We start from the raw sequence: 21049 nt of genomic DNA, 5'->3' as shown, positions 1-21049 counted from the left end.
TAAAGAAAAAGAATCACTTGTGTTAAAGCTTCATCTTCTTTTCACGTATTGCATGTAGAACTGGGTGAAATACATGATTCAAAAAGGGAGAGATGAAAACATATGAGAAAGAGATGGATAGTAGCAAGAAATAGGTATACCATAAAAGAAAAGAACCCAACCACCCAAACCCCCAAACAAAAATAGACTCAAACGCCTCACATACAACATGCCAAAAAGCAAGAAGAATCTTTGGGGGCGGGTTCTACACAGTAGCAGAACAGAAAAATGAGAATGCTTAAGATTATACGCCAACACACAGCCAAAGTAATGAAGAGAAGGAAATAATGCCTGTGCATCAGCTACCTTACAATCTAAAAGCTTTTACTTAATTGCAAGTTAGGTAAAATGAACAATCTGCAAGGCCAACTAAGAATATTTGAGGTTACCTTGGCAGATCAAAAGAGCTTTACGACAATCTTCCATACTGAATCCCAACTCCTGGAGGCGAGCCAGCTGTACCTCTGTAATTGAACAGTTAACCAATCATAAATCCTTGACAGTTATCTGCTTGTTCTCATTTCTAAAACTGATATATCTGTATGAAAAATGGGGTTTTGTTTGTTTAAGATTGCAAGTGTAGAAAAAGCACATGATTCAGCACTGCTTTTACCAAAAAAACCCCGAAAACCAAACACCCAACCCATAACATTTACATTCTGGAATATACAGGCTACTTCTACTCTCCTATGGGAAGCCGATGTACTCCACAAATTTCAGCTGGGACTAAATTTTTTGTAAACCAACCCTTCATTCAGAACACAACTATTTATTTACTTTGAACTCCCCACATGACTCTCAAGTGCAGTAGCAGAGAAGAAAGCTTTTTGCACTAGTGCGTATTTCCTCATTATTGTCAGGCAGTGGTTCCAACCACACACAATTTTTAGTTTGTAAAAAAGCAATGTCACCAAAACAAAAGATTGCTAGACATGAAGAGATAACTAGTAATTATGATGGTTTTCATTTCACTATCAGTTTAATGAGTTTGAAGAGGTGGCCCCTCTGCCCCTTTAAAAGTTTACTACCTAAGCAGTACTCTATCATGATGATTTACAACGACAAGCAATGCTAAATAAAACTTACTATGAAACAATGCATTGCCATACTACAAGCAGAAAAAAAACAAAAAAAAAATATCTTTTTTTTAATAGTATCATCAGTATAATGCTGTCATCAGATAATTCAAAGCAACAAAGGGTTTTACATGATGAAGATATCAACATCTTTTATGTTAAGTATATAGTCCAGCTTCACACTGCAGGAACCTCCTTTAGATATAAAACATGGCTTCCTCCAACAGTTAAAAAACTTACCAAGAACAGGATCCAACACACGTTTGGATATATCTCTGTCTTCATGTGTCAAGGAGGAAGTCTCATTCACCAGTGCTAAACTGGGAGGATTAGCAGTATTTTCAGCAATTGATACAGTTGAGTCAGGCATAGCTGCACTAGTCTGTTGAGGAATTGACTTTGCAATTGCCAAGAACAGTTGAACATCATTGTAGGACAGTCTGATATCCAGTGCTTGCAACTGAATCTAAATGAAAAATTAAAAAATAGCATTCAGTTATCCTTTTCTACATATTTTTCTTGTATACTTTGGATATTAGCAAAGCTTTTCCCAAAGGGAGACAAAATTTAGTATTAAAATCTAATGACCACAGTTTTTTAAAGCTCCATTAATAAAATTACCAAACTTGTTATTATTTACTAACAATCAAAAGCATTAAAAGCATTTATCGGGGGGGGGGGGGGGGGGGGCAGTTTTACTTCAGTATAATGGTAAAAAGAAGTCTCTACATAGATTTCCCCTCTACTATACACTAACAAGGAGATACATAAAAGAAACCTTTTTCTTGCAGGTATCAGTAACCATCTAACATGTCTACCTTATCAGCCCGCTTTTTTCCCCACTATTAATCTCTACAATATATCCCAGAAATCACTCCTTCGTTACCACTAAGAGCATTTTCTGCATGCTTGTTTCTTTGCCTCTTCCACTTCAGGAAAAAATTCACCTTATTCTTTTCTTATGTATTTGAAAGTATTCTATTGAATCCTTGGGCATAAAAAAATCTGCGCTAGATCACGATCTAGTATTCTCTATTGCATACAGTTTTATTCATGCATTTAATATTACCTCTAGAATAGGAGGAAAATCCTCACTATTGAAAGCATCCAACAGTCCAGAACCACTTGGGTAGGAAGCATTCCCAACAAGTTCCATCTGAATTTGTACTGGATCAATAATAGACAGTGCGGTCTCTTGCTCATTTCCTAACCGGCACGAAAAAACCTAAAAATTACAAATGGTTTTAAAAAATTAGAAACCAAGAGAACAGGCCTGACAAGAGCTTTGAAATCAAAGACCGACTCTATCACAAAACATGAACTATAGCTATGAACTGCTTTCTAGAGACAATTCCTTTGTAAACTTAAGACAACAGAAATTCCAAAAATCTTTCCAGACAATTTATTCCAGTGTCCAGGTATGCTGTAAGTTCAGGAAAAGAGATTCTGATATGCAACCAAATATTCCCTTTATTGCTAAGCTTAACTCCACTACTCCTCCGATCACAGATACAGGAAACGCTTTGTTCTCTGGTCTAGAATAACCATTTAGGATTTACCACACCTCTGCACAGCCTCTTCTTCTGAGCACATTCTTTTAAACTCTCTCAATATATTATATAAACCCTCAATTCTGAATGTTCTTGCTCTCTTATCAATTGTTCAGAGCTTCTTCAGCTCTGTTTCCCCAAGACTGACCACAGCACTTCAGCTCTGCTAAATAGGATGCAAGGATCACTTTGCATACTCAGAATTCCTACTTGCATAAGATCCCTACTTGCATATTCCAAGGGCATGACACTGCTTGTTCACCTCAGAAGTCAGTTATGATTACAGCTTGCAGGCCTTTGCTGACCTACGTCAGCTTCTGTCTACCCAGTCACTCCTCAGCTTTCAATTAATTTGCCAGTTTATGGCTCGACACTAGATTAGTAACTAGCAATATTTTGGGATTATAGTTAAGTGTTTCAATGTCTTAACAGAAACAATACAAAAACATTCTTAAAACTGCTGTAGAATGAGAGCATTTGTTGAGGAACTAACAAACTTCAAAAATCATCTGTGGACTACTCCTGTTGTATATATATTTATAATAAAGCATCTTCACAAGCTCCTCTAATTTTAGATATTTTACAAAAGCAAATGTATTTCTTCTTACCTCAATGCCAAACAAACTACCAGAGAAAGGACGATCTAACAGCTTGGGCTTGTAAGTGAGAACGGTAGTCCCCTTCAAAATAATTGCATTGGTATCGAAACAAGACATGTCTTCAACAACCACAAATTCAGTTCCTTAACAAAACAAAATAACAATAATAAATAGGGTAATTGGAAACACCATTAAGGTATTTTAAGCAATTGTAGCAGGTTTCTTGATTTTCTGCCCTTTAACGGATCTGTTTTTCCACTAGCACATGGCTTTTAATCAGAAAAACTCCTAAAAAAGCACTAGAGAAGAATACGTTTACCTGTCACATTAACTTTAACTTCCAGTTGTTTTTCTGTAGACACACGTAGCGATGAACGTTTTGTAACTACTCCACTTTTCACTGTTTTTGGAACTACAGTTGTTTCACTGCTGTAAGTTCGCTGCCGGCAAGAAAGGTGATTTTCCCGCTTTTTGGTATCTCCAGGAGTATATAAAAAGTCATGAACAAGTAACAACCAGTCAAATATTAAAAATACACGAAGATTGTTCAGAACAACTGTGAAACTGGAAGAATCCTTAGTAGACCTTTTAAGAAGAGAGAAGCATATGTATGAACTTTACATCTTCCATATATTTAAAATGATGCTGAAAACTATCGGTATCTAGCAAGTAAGAACTATATGTAACTTTATAGGGACACACTTAGTTTACAGAGCATCTGGCCTTTAAAATACATATATATATAAACAGATTGAAATTCATCAAGTTGCTGTATCCACAGAAACCCAACAGATCTTAACTGCATGAATTCTAAGCTGTAAATATACAAAAGATTAATTGAAAAACTATGTAACAAGAAATTAACCTATAAAAGCTCCTTTATTACATTTACATCATCGATATTCATTTGCAAAGTCTCATATTTTAAAAGTGATCTTTTTATTATTATTTTACATCTGTTCAGTATCAAACATAACATACTGCGTGTGAAACGGACCTGGCTCCATATCCTTCTAAAAGATTAGACGTACAATGTGTTTCCTCTCACACCCTGACAGCATTTTGCAGCACAGGAAGCTTCTTTGTCATTGAGAAAAAATGCTAGCCTTACTGAACTTTTAGCATCACAGTTTGAATATCTGGCTAGGAGGGATAGAAGTGTTTGGCTTCATGATCTGGAATACCAATTATATTTGGTCATGCTAACTGGAAAATAATCTAAGTGCTTAAATACCATGAAACAATTTTATAACCAACACATTCTGAACTATAAAATCTCTGAAGAACTGCAATTCCTTTGTGAGAAGCAGCCTGCCTGCATCGCTTCCAATAGTAAAAGCCTTTAACCCTCCCTGGCTCTCCAGGATATTTCCAAAAGGCACGAGCCAGTATAACACTATCATTGAGTTCTGCAAAAGCTTACATCTAGTGCCAAGGATGCTCTCACCAGTAAAAACGTAACACATGCTTATGTGGCTAAAATTTAAAAGCACAACAGTTGGGAAGAGAATTCCTGAAACTATCACTCATAAACCAGATTAGGCTATACTGTGCAAACTAACCTCCAATCCAGGCAGATACTGGATCACCAGTTACACAAAAACCATTTGTCTGGCAGTTGGTTTTTTGGGTTGTTTTTTTTTTGAGGGGAGGGAGGTTGTTTGGTGTTTTGGGGTTTTTTTTGTAAATCCCATGGCATTTTAGTTTTATTCAAATCAAAATCATGGTATCTTTCTGAACACAAACTTATTAAGTACTTAAAACCATCATGCATTATCCAAATCTTTACCACAAATTTCTCTTAATTGCCTAAAGTTAGTTTGGTTGCTTTTTTACAAACAAATGTCTTCAAGATTTTCTATTGCACTAAAATAGTCCACAGATTTTTTTCTACATTACTCCTGCAAATGCTTCAGAAGGCATCATACTTATAAAAGAGATAGAAAGCTGAGTTTGGTCAGTGAGCCTGATCAAAAGTGAAAGCACATCTCTAGTCATCTTCTCACTTCCCCCTCTTTTTTGTTAGTTAACATCCCTCAACAAAACACCATGCTGATACAGGTAAACATTGACATTATACTTTATATATCTATTTTCAATATTAAATTAGAACAAACCAAATACCCACTGTGATGCCATTAAGCATTCCAAGAGAATAAGGAAAAACAAACAGGGTAGGATAGAATACAGAAGGGAATGTAGAGATTTTTTTTTGAAAGAGGTGCCATTTCTGTATCTGTTTGATTCTTTCAGAAAGACAAGTGTGACACCTACTGGAAAATAGCTTTTGCGCAATGTATTAAAAATTCTACCACATGGTTTTATGCAAACATACAAGTGATAGGCTAACTTTATCAAGCTTTAAGCACTACTGATTTTAATAGGTCAGAACTTCATCCGATTCATTACACATTCACACCTAAATTTTATTGCAATGAAGGGGAAAAAAAAATAAAATCCAACAACCTTCAGTTAATTAATGACTGCAGATTTCAATCTATCAAGTACCACTGACCACCCCAAAAACGTTTTCAGATTTAAACACAATGCCATAAAGTTTATCTACTTTAATAACAGCTGTATTAAAACCAAGACAATCCTGATCAAGTATGTCATTATTAAAACCAAACAAATAAATCCCAGAATTACCAACCTGAAGTGCAATTCAATCTGTATAGCTCCTGGACTACTAGTATTCTTTGATGACTGAAAGATGCAATTAAACACATTTGGCATGCCTGCAGTAGACTTCTGTCCAGCATAGCGTGTGTCAAATGCCATCATGGAATGAGAAACCAAATTTACAGACTTTGTTCCATTTGAAGAGCTTTCAAAGAGCAACTTGGATTTCTTGAAATCAAACCTATGAGAATAAAAAACAAACCAATACATTTAAGAGTCTTGTAGCTCATTTATTTCTACAAGTCACTTTCATTTACATATTTTCTAAACCAACTATAATAACATCTCACGTAACAGAGATAGAAAGTAGATCTATGCAATATTTTCCACTGATACAGAACCTTCTGGATTAAAAAAACCCAACAAAACCAACGTAGCAAAAATTGGTTTTTTTTAGGATTACCTCTCAACATTTCCTTAATTAGAATACCGTTTGTCTTGGGCAAGGTTTGTCTTGGGCAAGACAACTGGTTACCGTACTATGATTTCAAGGACAACTTGAAAGACACAGATGGTATCTTTTGAACAGTGTCATTTCCTTTCATCTTTCAGATCAGCTGAAACTCTCAATTTGGACTCTAAATAAGAAATTCTATTTCATTGCATTATTAAACCATAATTTCATGTATTATGTTAATTCCTGTCCTATAATCTCTCAAATGAGCATAGTATTTAGGATAAGGTATTCAGTAACAAGAGAAAACTCATACCTGGCTAAAGAGCTGCATCCATCTTTTCCTTTTGGATCCACCAGTTCCAGACTCACATTCACCATGTCAATGAGGAATGACATAGAAGTATACACTTCTCCACTCAAAACTGTCTGAAAGTGAAAAACACCAACATTCTTTTTAAGAGCATCTGTTTAACTTTCATTCCTGAATTAAGTTTTGTTATTTCAGACAAATGCAAACAGCTGTAGTGTCTTTCTCCTTCAAAGATTTCCATTAACCATGCTTGGGAAAAATTACATTTCACAACAGTGCAGCCTTCAACTGGAAAAATGTCTATTAATTCATTTTCACACTACTGTTCTATAGCTTCTTTGTTCTTAAACAAAACGTTGACATCACCCCATCCCCCCAAATGACCAAACAGCCAACAATTCTTTCTTTTAAACTGTTTCAGGTACCTTCAGGTATCTATTATTAAATCAGATTTTTTTTTTTTTTTAAGTTTTAGGTGAAAAGCCTGACATGAAGAGCATACTTATATTAGGATAACTTTACCCATTCTCTACTCTCTTAAAAAGAATCCTAGATGCTTCCTAGCAATTTTCCCCCCTGCTGTGGGCACGTATTTGCTTAAGTAAAGATTACAGTCATGTGCTCAGAAGCCCCACAAGATCAAGAGGAAACATGTTGTTCAACAACTTCCCTTTCCAGTAATAAGGATAAATATTGATTATTTTCAGGTGCTGCCCACACTCTTCCTGAAAGAATAGTATTTGACAATAGCCAAATAGGTGATACTTGAGAACCTGCTCAAAAAAAAAAAAAAAAAAAAAAAAAAAAAAAAAAAAAAGGCTCAGCTCTGCTGTAAAGCTTTTATTACTGAAGTTGTTCTTTTAGATTTATAGGACAAAAAGAGGGCTTTTAACACAAAGTAATACACATTCCACAATCTCATAAGTCTTTAGGAATGCCATAGACACCATGGGAAAGCAATCATCACCCTGCACATGATTAACACGATAACCTACAAGTCCCTCCAAAAAGCTCCATTCAAATGCAAATATCTTAAGCTTATTAATGTACCGATAAATATACTGCAATAGCAGCTCAGCGTAAATACTTCAGGGGAAAAAAAAACAAAACAAAAAAAACAGTTTTCATGGATTTGTTAACTTTTTCCCCACGTATGTATTTCAGCAGACGTAAAACAAACTAACAAATACAAGCAATGATGGCTGTCTCTCACATTGTCTCTTCTAAAGATTAGAATCTCAGAAACATGAAGCAATCATAAGAGCAAGCCACACCCGAAAGGGCAACAGTATTGCCAAGACAAACCTGAATTCACAGGAGTATCTACAGACAAAAAGGTTCCTTCACTGTTTGTCTACCTAAATTTTTTTTTTTAATTTTTTTTTAAATCTACCAGTCCACCTGGTAAACTACAAGAAAATAACAGATAATTAGCCTAATCAGCAAAACCCCCAGATATTTCAAGACAGAATTTCAACTGCATGTACTTCCTCTTACATGAATTCTTGGATCCTGCAAATCATAAGGCCGCATGAACTCTTCTATGGGCTCCCCAAGGTTGTTCTCCAGCAGTCCACGTATCAGTTTATACTTATACAAATCCAGAGAGCAATGGACTGATGACAGATTGCCATGTATTGATATGTCTGCAACTGCATGACTTAGCTCTCTACAACAAAGGAAAAAACCTCAGTGTTTCAAGGCACTATAACACAGCAGACAATACTTTTAAGATACAATAAAAGGCATCTAAAACACTGGTTTTAGGCTGACAGCATGAAGTGATCCTGTTCAGATAAACTCACTTGTCCAAGTTTCTCTCTACTTGTAACTTCAGTCTGAAAGGTTCTGTTAACAGGCTTCCTCCTGTCTGCCTCACAAAGTAGGATGGAAAGCTCAAGTCTGCACCAGTATCTTCCACAGCCTTTGAATACTCTCTCTGATGCCTTTCTGCAGCAAATATGTCCATGTCCTGCAGATCAACCACAATGCAGTCTAAGAGGCAGATGTGATCTTCTGCAAGTGCACAGGAGATAACACGTTTAGAAAGAAAAAAAAGAATCTATACAAAACTAGTGCAACTTACTTTAGAAAGGAATTTAGTTTCTCCTGGAAGTTATTCTGATTCTTACTTTTTTTATTCACACTCATCAGTATCTGTAACTACCAACTGCCAAGCTCATTCACAGGTATATGTAAACTCTTAGTTATGAGTCCAACTATACTCCTTATACGTCTGCAATACGCATCTCAAAACATGCCCAAACTGCAGGATTGAAGAAACTGAACTACAATTCCTTAATCCTCTCAGCTGCAAAAATCTACCTTGAAACTAAGAAGTAATTTCTTTTTTTAAAACTACAATCTTTAGACCAAGATCCTTACTTTTTCAGTGTCACGTAAGATAGAAACAAAATTGCAGTGCATTATTTTACAAGGAAAAAGAAGAGCTATATGGGGTTTCTACTGTTTATCACATACCGGGGCTGTCAGGGTTTGGTACAATAGGTAGCTTTGATTGTTGCCCTTGTTGCTTACTCAATGTATTTAGCACAGGCTCACTCTTCAGCCTAGAAATGTTTGTTCCTGATGATTTTTTCATGAATAATCCTTCCATCACTACTTTTGATTCGTCACCACTTGTTGTTTTCTTCATGCTGTGTTTCGGGGTTCCCAAAGGAGATGAAAATTGAACTGAATCCTGCTAATGAAAGTAATTGTGTAATTAACAATAGATTTTTAGTTTAAATTCTAAGGAACCAATACACCAAGTTTCAAGCTGCAGCAAATTCCTGTCAAAAAACTAAGTATTTTATTTGAATGCCAGTATCTTTTACTGTAGAAAGACGGCTAAACTTTTTTCCTATAACCTCAACAGCAGATTAAAACGTTTTCTTTTTTAAAAAGTTTATTTCAGCAACATTTTCAAAAAAGCTGTGAAATCTTTTCAAAGAGAAATTAACTCAAAACCAGTGGGTTTTGCATAAAACCAAAAAAAAGCCCACGTAAATGAAATTAATACAAAATAGAGGGTTAAGATTGTCCAGATATCAAGCACTTCTGTAGAATAAAGTTTGTTAAATATTTAAAGCTGTTTTTCAGAACATCTTTAGATGATGAAAACAACATATGCCATTATTTCTGCAAGATCATGTCAGCAACTTCATATTAGAATATGTGAACAAACACTTCTATACATGAAGTTACCATTTTATGCACTTAAAATGGTTCAGTCATCATACCAAAACGTGTCCCAAAACTTTTCTGCAGTATCTAAGTTTAAGACAGAGTAAATCCCTACCCTTGTTGTTAAAATCCCCACACATGAAAAAAAAAGAAAAGCTCATTTATATTGATGTATAACATTTTAGACATTTCCCTACCACCACATATCCAGTGGAAATCTTATGAACTTTTCCACCTTCATGATGCTGTCTAGCACCAAAAATCTGCAAAGCCGTTCTCTAGTAAAATAGTCACATCAACATTAGGAATTTATTCTCCCCAAAACATATGTCTGGTGGAACAGGTTTACGCACTACCTTTATACTCCAAAGCCAATTTTAGGGTTCATTTAGTCTGTCCTGATTTAAATTTATTAACCTCATGTTTCAATTTTACTCAGCTTCACATGCCCTAGCAAGTAACAACCATCTGTCTTTAGTGATCCACTTGCCACTTATTCTGGGACCACTCACTTTACCTGTGACTGCAGTATTGTTACTATCATTTCCCACCTTCTTTCTGCATCCAGCTTCTGATGTCACCACACAATCCTTACCCATAAACTTTCCTTTCTGGTTTTAATTATTAATCTTACTTACCTTACATGTTTTTTAAATAGTATTCATTGGAAAAATTTGTGGCAGCCATGATCAAGGATTTTAAGATTAAAAATTTGAAGACATTAACATTTAACTGTTAAAGACAAGACTGAAAAGTACATGCAAAGAAAAATCATCACATCATCTATAAATCTACGAATTTCTGCAAGAAATCCAAATTAACAGCTCCTCAGACATGCAGGAAGAGCACACCACAACAAATTTAATTCCAATTCTTACAGAATTCAGCAAAGTCTTTAGAACAGAAACGCCCCATTTTTAACATGTAAAGGAACTTTTAAAGTGCTAAATTCCATAAGAAAATTTCTTTTTTTTTTTTTTAAATGAATGAGGAGCACCTGAACACTACTATAAAGATCTGAAATACCTCAAAAAAACCTGGATCCTTGTACGCATTGCCTTGTAAAATCCGATCCTCAAAAATAAACACAGGACAGAGAAATAATGAAAACAAAACAAAACAAAAAAAACCCAAACCCCACTTCAAACCCCCAAATTTCTACAGTGCTACAGAACACAGTATTTTTAAGTTGAAATAGAATTACTATGCACACATCCTTTCTTTTAACTTCTAACATTAATTTAGGAATCTACCACTTACAAACTTTTCAATATGTCAGTACACTAGAGTACCGAAGACAACTCAATATTACAGGCCAGTATTTCCTTACAGTAAAGATACTAGTAGATATGAAACAGATGGAGGTAAACAGACACACCACTGAACTGCTGCAGCAATTTAGTCCACCTAATTTCTGTCCCCCTTTGAAATGGCATTAGGGGGTTCCCAGAACCTATTTTGTTGCATAGGTTAGATACAGAAAGCCATCCAAGATGGATCTTCCTTACCCCAAATTTTGTGGCTGTACCTTTCAACAGCAACACCAGCTACTATTCCCTGTCCTGTCTCTAGCCTTAGGTTCAAGCATTCACTGGAAACCTTTCTTTATGTTTCACCTACTCAAAGCAACTACACACTCTCAGTTTCACTAAGAGCAGAAAAGAAAAAGAAAATACTAAAACCAATCCTGTTCTCCAGTGTGTTCCAGCAAGTCTCAGCCAATACAAATCTCTATTTTCCGCTGCTCAAGCTGTTGAAATTTTGTTTGGTGAAGAGTTGAAGAAGCTACCAAACAGGTTTAGCTGAAAACCTGTTACGCTCTCACGTTCAGGTGTGCACCCAGCCGGGTCCTGCTTCCTAATAAAGCCAGTTCTAGTGAATTCCATGGAGCCATCTCCCCTGTGCCCCGAAGGTCTCAGAAAGCAAGCCCAGGTGCAGGCACAGAAGGGAGCAGCTGGATACAATCAGCAACAGGCCAGATCCAATTAACATTACCAGTACACTGGCATGGACTGTTTCACTACTAGTAGTACAAAGTATATATATATAGTAGTTCAAAGTATATATATAAAGTAAAATCTAAGAATCATTTACCATTTTGATATAGCAATAAAATGCACAAGAACTAGCAAACCCACAAGCTGCTAAATTAAGAAGTAATGTTCTTACCTTGTTCTTTAATGAAAAAGTACCCGGCATACCCGCAAACAGGAATCTGTTCTTCACTTTCAGTTTTCCAAGATTAGCCACAATAAGACTATTAGACCTTGAGCTTTCAGGTATAAGAAGAACAGGAGCACCAGCCTCAATATCAAGGAGAACTCGGGAAGCTCGCTGTGCTTTATCTCTTACCTGGGAAGAGCAAAAATTGATTAAAAAAAATTTAAAAAAATACAGGAAGTGGGTGATTGTTTCACACCGATTTGTACTGTATTCAGGAACACTACTCCTTGATTTACAAAATTAAGATGTGATAAAATTTTATACCAAAAAACCCCAAACCAACTTGAACTTTTGTTTTAGGCAGAGAATAAAGCTAGTTAAAAAAGCACTATGATGCAAACAGCACACACCTGTGCAACAGGTGCAGCAATCAAGAGTGAAGCATACTGTCACCACTGAACTAAGAGGCATAACAGACACTACTCAGCTCACTACTTAAAAAAAAGATTACTTAAGAAAAATTATTTACAAAAGGAAAAAATATCATGTTTCAAAATCAGATTCAAACTTCCTAACTGATGCACAATGAAGCTTTTTAATACATGCAAGCATTAACTGTCTTTCTTCCAATTATGAGAAGCAACTTTTTAAACAAGACTACTACTATTAACTATATTAATCACTGCCACATTAGGTTTTGTACAAAATAGGCTATGACTATCATGATTATTTATAGACTCTATCATGCAGAAGTTCAGCATCTGATTTTCTCAGTCTACCAGCCATCATAATTAATCAAAGGCATCCACCCGAGTAGAACAGAAGGACTTCTCACTTGGTTCTCTTTTTTCAGGTATTATAACTACCTGGTGAACTGTGGAGAAAAAGGCAAGATAAAATCTTGAGCCCTTTTTGTCCAGCATCACAAACATAGGAAAACAATCAATGCATACTGCAGGATCCAGGTGCCAACATTTTAAGTAATGTGCAAATTTGGTATTCTACACTTTCAAATAGCAGCAGAATGGTCCTAAACAAGGTCTTTTAACTAGAAGATGAGGATGAACCATCTTCACTAACATCAGAACTCTAACACCTCCCATCATTTCAACTCACAAAGTTGATGCATTAACATAAATTTCATACTGCATTTCAACTTCCAAAAATAGACTAGGAAAGACAGAAAAAAACCCAGACATACTGTTTGTCCTTCAATTGCTGCTCTTTGCCGCCCCAAGACATCCTGAAGCTGAGTAAAATGTTGGATGAAAGACACCACCTCTGCCTGGAAGCGCTGAGTATGCACATACTGAACAGATGCCATTCGTAGAGTGACACGAATATCACACTCCCTCTGTAGCAATGGATCTGGCCTCCCATATCTGTGATAAAGGTTGCAAGAAAAATTTAGCTATCTTAGCTACTTTTACAAATACTGCTATGCATTTTTTTTGCATTCAAAATAATACTGAAGTTCACAGTATATAATTTAAACTATTTCAATTATAGATATGAAAAACTGGTTTTATATTAATTATTTCTAAATTACGTATATTTTAAGTGCTACTTAGTTTTAATTAAGCAAACAGGAAAATTCTACATTTGGAACATACCTCTAACTGCTACATTTAACAGATACACCTTTGGTGATTTTATACATCTGAACAGTGGCTTACAAGGTAAGTACTCTACTCCATGATAGATTCAACTGTGAATCAGTGTGCTGTTACATTTGAAATTAATTCCATAACGTTACTTGGATAATTTCTAATCTGCTTAATTCTGGTGGGTGGAGGAAGTGGTGGAAAACCATGGAAGATCACAGGCTAAGAACTATTGCTTTACACAAAGCAGAAGAACTTCAAGAGTACACTACGACAAAAGCAAACCCTTAATTCCAAAATTAAGGAGCAATAGAAAATCTATTTCATCCATTGAAAACCGATTCCAACTTGTAAAAAACAACTACTATTTTATCTAGGAACAAGCTATTACCGAAATACTTTCAAGAACAGCTTTAGAGGGAAATAAAACCCTATTTTTCTTGATAAGCCATGTACACCGCAGGACAAAGAAAAGTTAAAAATCCTAAGTTTATGACTGATAATGTTCAAAGTCTCATTTAAGTCACAAGCATCCAAAGCAGAATCATGCAGACCTGACAGCTGTGGGTTTGGTTTTTTGGGGTTTGGTTTTTCTGGGGGGGGGGAGGGGAGTTAATAGTGCTAGTAGGGAGTAACAAGAAGTTTAAATTCATACTTATAGACTTGGAAAATGAGTGCTTCTTCACCACTTGTAGTAAAACGTTCTCTGTAAAATTCTCCATGAGCTGTAAGATCACTTAAGGACAGACTGCCAATACTTCCTTGCAGGGCTAAATCTCCCTCTGCAAAACAAAACCCAGACAATTAGGATCCTCAAACACAGATAAGTTACTAAACCCCAGAAGTTTCTATTAGTGGAATAAACTCATTACAAGTAATTAAATAAATCATATTCACTTCAACATTAAACCTCATATACAAAGAAAATCATGTCTTTCTGCTACAAAGACTCTATTAACCCAAACATAACTCTATGCTTTACATACATACATAATGTGTTCACACCAGTTTGATTTATGAACACTTAGATGTTTTCTTCTCCAAAACAGTAATATACACTGTTGTTCTGCTCTGTGAAAGTGAAGTATTAAAATCCTAGCCAATCTCAGCTAAAATGATCAATGGTTTGACAGCTGGGAGGGGTGCAAGTATTTAAAATCAAGCCTGAAAAAGCAGAGGAAGAAACAGTGGGAAAAGAATGTGCATCGTGCCCAGGAAACACACAAAAAACCCCAATGAGCACCAAACTAAAAGCATTTCCAGTCACAGCTCCAGTGCACGCCTCCTTTTATTTTAAACGGCATACAACCTTAGCCCTCCAATCTACTCACCAATCACTTCCAAGTGAGCTGCAAGTTTTGACACACTGGCTTTAGCAAGCTCACTAGTTGTCTTATTCAGTACTAATGATAAAGAATGGACCTGGTCAAACAAAAAAGGTACAGGCTGGTATTAAACAATATGACTTCACAGCTGGAACATCTTGTTAGTTTTTTTCAAGACAACTGCACTGTAACACATAAATGGCAAACAAGAATTATCTGGTTGGGAGACACTGGAGGGAACCAAACTTTTTACTTTCTTGTTTGGAACATATTAATGGGTCTCCCAAACAACTTAGAATGATCAAGTCATCAACAAATCCTAGCACTGTTATCTTTGTTCTTGTCTCTTCCAGGACTTGTAGTTTTTACATTAGACTGCAGGACCTCTGGGCAAAGACTATATATATATATATACACATACACACACACATAATTTTTTCTTTAAATGTATGTTTATACATATATATGTATAGACATATATGTATATATATATTTATAAAAGTATATATTTTTTTTTTAATAAACTCCATAGTACCTAGAACAGCTCAGTGCCAATTTCAGTATGTTGAATCTTTAATATTGAAGCAACCTTATAATTTAAGAGATCACCCACATTTAGTCTGTGCCCTGCGTTATCCCAGGGAACTAAGAGTCACTGCCCAGAAGACTTACACTTTCCTTAGACTCTCAGGTATAGAGTAGACTGGATGGGGCCAGGGGCGTGGGTGTCAAACTCTACCCGTGCATGCTCCATTGGATGAACACAGAGCATTCTACTTCAGTGTCCCTTCAAACGACATACATGCGTCTAAGCAGGGTCACAGAGCAAGGGAGCCAATAATTTTGCAAATGTTTTGCTTTTCTGTGACTTCTGCACTTTTTTTAAACTACATCTACGTATGCTTTAAATCTACTGTTTCTGAATTTATGCACATTCTCCACCAGAATATAAAACATTTGATTTAAATGTCACCTCAAGTTTCTATAAACCAGACGTTTTACGACAGACAATCCAATTACTATTTTGCATCTCAAGTATACCTTCAGATCCAGCTTAGTGTTTACAGGCTCTTGGGCTTGAGAAGCTGACAAGGTATTTATTTCTGATTTGATTGTCTGCTGAGTATCTTCAGGTTGCAGCTTCATAGCATGGTTATCAGCAGTGGATCCAATCCCAAAGAAATCCAGTATCACTACCCAAGTTTGCAAAGTTATTAAGACATCTAGACAATTAAAATCAACATCTACACTACGGTTAATTTTGTTATAGTGAGAAGAAAATTCAGGATGTTTCCTATCCACTAGAAATATATTGATATGAACTAATGAATCATCAAAGTTACTTTTTCCACAGGGCAACTTGGATCTGTCTGCTGTTGGAGAAGGAGGTGGAGTCAGAGGATACTCAGAATCAGCATCTTCTTTTTGCTTCTTACGGGAGGCACAAACTGGTCTTTGGTATAGCTGAAAGACATTAGGTGCTTCTTCCATATGGGAAGGTAGGGAACGCGGCATATCTGGATATTCTACATTGGATACCGAGGGACAAGACTGTGAAAGATATTCCTTATGTGCTAAACTGGATGGCTTGGGTGCTCCACGGGACACCATGAGATTCTTATACATAGAGTCTGGGTTTTTTTCCAGAAGATCTTCCATTAGCAGAGAACGCAAGGCAATCTGAATAGACAAAGTCTGAGGATGGTCTTTAGCAAACTCAACATCAAAATCCTGAAACTTAAGGCTGACAAGGCCTTGTGCACCAAGTGTAAGATCACCACTTAACTGAACTTGGAGCTCTGAGATATGAAAGTTTGCTTGTATCTGAGTAAAAGATTTTGTTTCCCTCATAGCTAATGACTTGTTTGGAGCAGAATTAAAACTAGAATGGCTGAATAAGCCATTTTCCTTCCGTTCACTTGAGAATTCTGTGCCTGCACTATGAAGTGATGCTGAAGGAGAACTATGGCAAGTTGAAGATACAGAAGTGGTTGGAAATTTGTTCAAGTCTTCACTGTAAATCAAATTATCCAGAGTCTGAAGGACTTGTTCATACACATGTTTTGCTAACACCACCTACAATGTAAAAAAAACAAAAACCAATCATCACGTTAGAGGTCTCTATATTAAGATCAGTACATACATTCTAAATCTCACCAGTGGAAAGCATGAAATTTCAAACCAGACAAATTTTAAGTTTGCCCACAAATAAAAAAATAATCCAGAACAAGGTACAATGCAAAGCTGAAGCAAAACAATTCTTCTGTATTAGCTCTATAAGATGACACAATCTGGAAACATACAGGATAGGATCCTAGAACAGGATACCTTGTATTCCTAGGCAAAAAGCATCCACAGAGTTAGTTAAAAATAATTCACCATACAAACTAGCCTTAATTTACCATGCTGAGATTATAAAGTAATATATGGAAAAAACTTTCTACTTGGCCATCATTGCTTGTCTCCTTAGCTTTAGAAGTTTCAGTTTCCTCTACTTAAAATCTCTGCCACTACAGAGATTTTTTTCAAGATAATGGCATTTTAATTCTTAGTGTCTACTAGAACTGCAAATAAACATATTTGGACAGTGGCACCTTTATTTTTCCTTCTGTGACAGGTGTTCAGGGTAAGTAAAAGTTAAACTAATTCATAAAGATGTCTAAAATGCCCCAAAACAAGGTTAAATTTTGGTCATTGTTATTATGACTTAAGACTGTTTCTTCTAACTGCATGCATAAGGATCCAATTTCTAAACCATCAACACGTTAAACCTGAAGACATTTGCCTGAAAAATACTTATATTCTATGCAGGGAAATACTTCTAGACTGGTAGTGGAAATACTACATTACTGTACCTGAAGAGGGTTCACAAATTTCCCTTCAATCTTCATAACGCTTGATATTCCAAAGTCTTCATTACTCAGAGGAAAAGTTAAATCCAAATCCCTCTCTAGTGGTATCTTTTCCAATTTAAATTGGATGGTGGTGTTATTCAGAATGTGGAAAGCTGTTAAGAAAGTGAAATTAAAACATTATAAGAAGTGAACTCATTATCCTACAAAGACTGTACAGCAGAGATAACATAGTAGCTATTTAACTTGCCAAGAATCTCTTAGCCATGCTAAAGTAAGTACATAGGGCTTTGTTTTGTTAAATTTCTGCATGAAAGGCACTATTCAGTTTTTGCTTAGGAGACTAAAAATGGATATAAATAACTTGTCCATCGTAATTAAAATTGAGCAGTATTTCAGGAGGATGGGTGAGACAGTATACAATCAGACCTATGGTCAATACATGTTTTTAGTACCATCTGCTTCTCATATTAAAATAATTAAGAGTCCCCTGATTAACATACCATGGCCTTTATGTAACGATTCAAAGAAGTCATGACGAGTAAAATGGGATTCTTCCTGGCTATTAATACTGGCAGGACCTGAAGAAAAATGCAGCCCATGACGTATTTCACTCGCAGGCTCCTTCTTGCTCATAAATTGACTGCTATTTAAAGAATACATTTTAATATCTTTAATTTCAACTTGCAGTCTATCACTTGTAGATTCACCTTCTCCTGGTACAAAATTCTGAATAGATATTTGTCCTAGATGACCTACAAGCAGTTCAGAGCTACCAGGCTTTCGAGGTATTGCGACAATCGGTGATTCAATGTTTATGTTTAATATAAGCTTAATAGTATCCGTTTTGAGAGGCTGTGATCCAAATGCATAGCCTTCATTATCTTCTAAGTTGGCAACATCTCTTGATCGTGGTGTCGGATCAAACAAAGATACCATTTCACTGTATTCAGCAGTTTTAGTTGCCAAGACTGTAGTAACTTTTGAAGCTGCACTTTTCAGCATGCTGCGGAAATTCTCTTCCAATTCATCCATTGACAAAGTCAGTTCTTTCAAAAATTTAGCTGAGTGGTTGTAGTGCAAGGAGGCCATTTTGAGGTTGAGAGAACATTCCTCTTTTGACTTTTCTGTGAAAGTGAAACTTAAAGCATCTGGAAGGCTATTTCCATCATCAAGCCTAAAGAATAAAGATTCAAAGTAATCTACATCACCAATGAGATTTTCATACCTTACTGTATTCCCTATGCTGACAACATACTGGTTCTTAACACTATCTTGTGTTAGGTCCATAAGGTGAAGGTATCCAAGAGAGCCATTTACATCAAATTTACTACACATGGAGACATTGACTTTGGTGCCACCAATACTGGCTGTTGCAATTTTTCTGCCATATTTTTCTCCATTTGTCATGCCAACTGTCCTGAGGAGGAGTATATTTAACCAGTGAATATCAACTGCTACCTCTGTATTCTGTACATAAGTAGACTGAAATGTTTCCTCTTCCCTCCAATCTCTTTCCAAGTCAGTTATTAAAGGCTGGGGACTAGAATCTTCTTTCTCCTTTGGGAAAGATTTCTGGAGAAATCCAATCAGTTCAACAATAGTCTCTGGATTAAGGATGATATCCAGGTTGTTCACCTGTACAGAGATCACCTGCAGACTGCTATCCAAATTCATTGATGGGCATTCTGCACTCACAAACTGATACTCTAATTTTATCAAGGACTCTTGATCTTTTCCATTGTTACCAGATGAATTATTTGACACTGTAGTGCATCTCTCTGCCAAACTAGCTACATCAATGGGACGTACATCGTATGGTCCGTAAACTGGGGACTGAGCCCTGCTGTCTCGAAGACTTCCTGTTGGCACATCAAAACTCAGATTCTTATGAGAAGCCATCAAAAGATCAAAATCTGTTCCATATGTTTGCATAGTATCAACAAGTAACAGGCCATGAACAGTCAGGGACACTTCTACATCATATGGCCTTTTCACAAAATGGGCATTGGTGCCAAAAACCTTGAGTACAGAGATATATCGTCCATTACTTTCAACACCCAACTGCATACAGTTTACTTTGAATTCAGCCAAAAGCAGCTGAGATTCAACAAGAACTTCCCTGGTATGTTGCTCTAGCATCACAACACTCTGTGTTAGATTCATTACAGAATCATGCAAGCTGCCAAGTTGGTCTACCTCTGCAAAAATCTTGTCTTTCCCTAAATGTAGGGCATCAGAAGACTTAGTTTCAGATGTACTCAGCTGCGTACAACAGTTCTTCAGAGCTGATATTTTGTCTTCATTGATATGAATTTTCAAGTCTGGCAGAGTGCCAGACAAGACAGCTCCTGGGTATTTTGGGTCAGACGTATATATCAATCTGCGCTCCAATTGCAGGTGAACATTGAATTTTTCTACCACATGAGTTGGACCCACATCACTATCTTGAACGTGTTTCCAGTTGTCTTTCACTCGGCCCACCATGATCTGAAGGTCCATAAATGAAAGTGTGTATCTTTCATACATTTTTTTACTCATTAAGTGTGCTTGTAGCTGCTCTTCACTTATTTCTACTCCAGTAAATTCAGACATTTTGATGCCGCTATTAGTGTTAGATTCTGGTGGTGGAGTATTGGGAGGAGTTGCAAGAGGTGTTTTATATTCCTCATCACTCAATTCATTGACTTCTGAAGAAAAAGTATCTGCACTCCTTTTAGATTCTTCTGTGGATTAAAAAAATAATAGTAAAGAAACAAATAGATGAAAGTATTCTCCTCCCTCCTTGGATGTTTCCCATCAATTACCTGATCATCCTGTCTGAAGTTGTATTTTTTTTTTTTAAACACAAAGTTTATCCGGTAACTGTCCTTGCCTCCTTCCACTGTCACTTTTTTTTCCTCAACAGGAAATCTACTACACTTCTTTTACATGCATGCAGATGTCAGATGTCAGTCACAATGTATTATAGAATCTATTGAAAGACACTATTGTTTCAATTTTTTTAACCCACTTACTATTACTACAAGATTTACTTTTAATCAAGTTGTTAAAAAAAAATCCGTTACTCCGCCTATGCAATTCTTTTGATCCTCAAAACCAACTGAAAGAGCTACTTAACTACAATATATTTATGATCAGAAGTTTTTGTCCAATTAACTTTATTGCCTAATATTAACTTCCATTTTATTATCATAAGAAAAGGATTTTTTCTACTCTACAAAGCTGATACACCCCCCACAACTTTCCTGTACTTTTTTTACCAT

The 21049-nt window shown here is 36.1% G+C and overlaps 1 protein-coding gene across 8 annotated transcripts in view; it reads right to left on the bottom strand.

The window, feature by feature from the left end:
- The window catches only part of VPS13D (vacuolar protein sorting 13 homolog D), a 109496-nt gene that overhangs the window by 71335 nt on the left and 17112 nt on the right, over positions 1-21049 (bottom strand). For 5 of the 8 annotated variants that reach the window (XR_007507343.1, XM_049811046.1, XM_049811075.1 and 2 more), the window contains exons 19-35: positions 18287-20509; positions 17787-17938; positions 15973-17007; positions 14938-15028; positions 14262-14388; positions 13204-13384; positions 12009-12191; positions 9135-9357; positions 8459-8669; positions 8151-8322; positions 6657-6769; positions 5918-6127; positions 3584-3849; positions 3274-3407; positions 2185-2340; positions 1356-1581; positions 429-503 (exon numbers count right to left, since the gene is read on the bottom strand). Coding sequence is in view for 7 of the 8 variants with exons in the window: in XM_049811046.1 (XP_049667003.1) it covers positions 429-503; positions 1356-1581; positions 2185-2340; positions 3274-3407; positions 3584-3849; positions 5918-6127; positions 6657-6769; positions 8151-8322; positions 8459-8669; positions 9135-9357; positions 12009-12191; positions 13204-13384; positions 14262-14388; positions 14938-15028; positions 15973-17007; positions 17787-17938; positions 18287-20509 (5778 nt within the window). In the remaining variant the exon portion in view is untranslated. The remainder of the gene's footprint in view (positions 1-428; positions 504-1355; positions 1582-2184; positions 2341-3273; positions 3408-3583; positions 3850-5917; positions 6128-6656; positions 6770-8150; positions 8323-8458; positions 8670-9134; positions 9358-12008; positions 12192-13203; positions 13385-14261; positions 14389-14937; positions 15029-15972; positions 17008-17786; positions 17939-18286; positions 20510-21049) is intronic. The other 3 variants (XM_049811056.1, XM_049811084.1, XM_049811092.1) reach the window with 2 other exon arrangements.

Source organism: Accipiter gentilis, chromosome 1, assembly GCF_929443795.1.
Source record: "Accipiter gentilis chromosome 1, bAccGen1.1, whole genome shotgun sequence".
In the NCBI taxonomy this organism is placed as follows: domain Eukaryota; kingdom Metazoa; phylum Chordata; class Aves; order Accipitriformes; family Accipitridae; genus Astur; species Astur gentilis.
The sequence above is the reverse complement of the archived record's forward strand: the minus strand, read 5'-3'. Positions and strand labels throughout refer to the sequence as shown.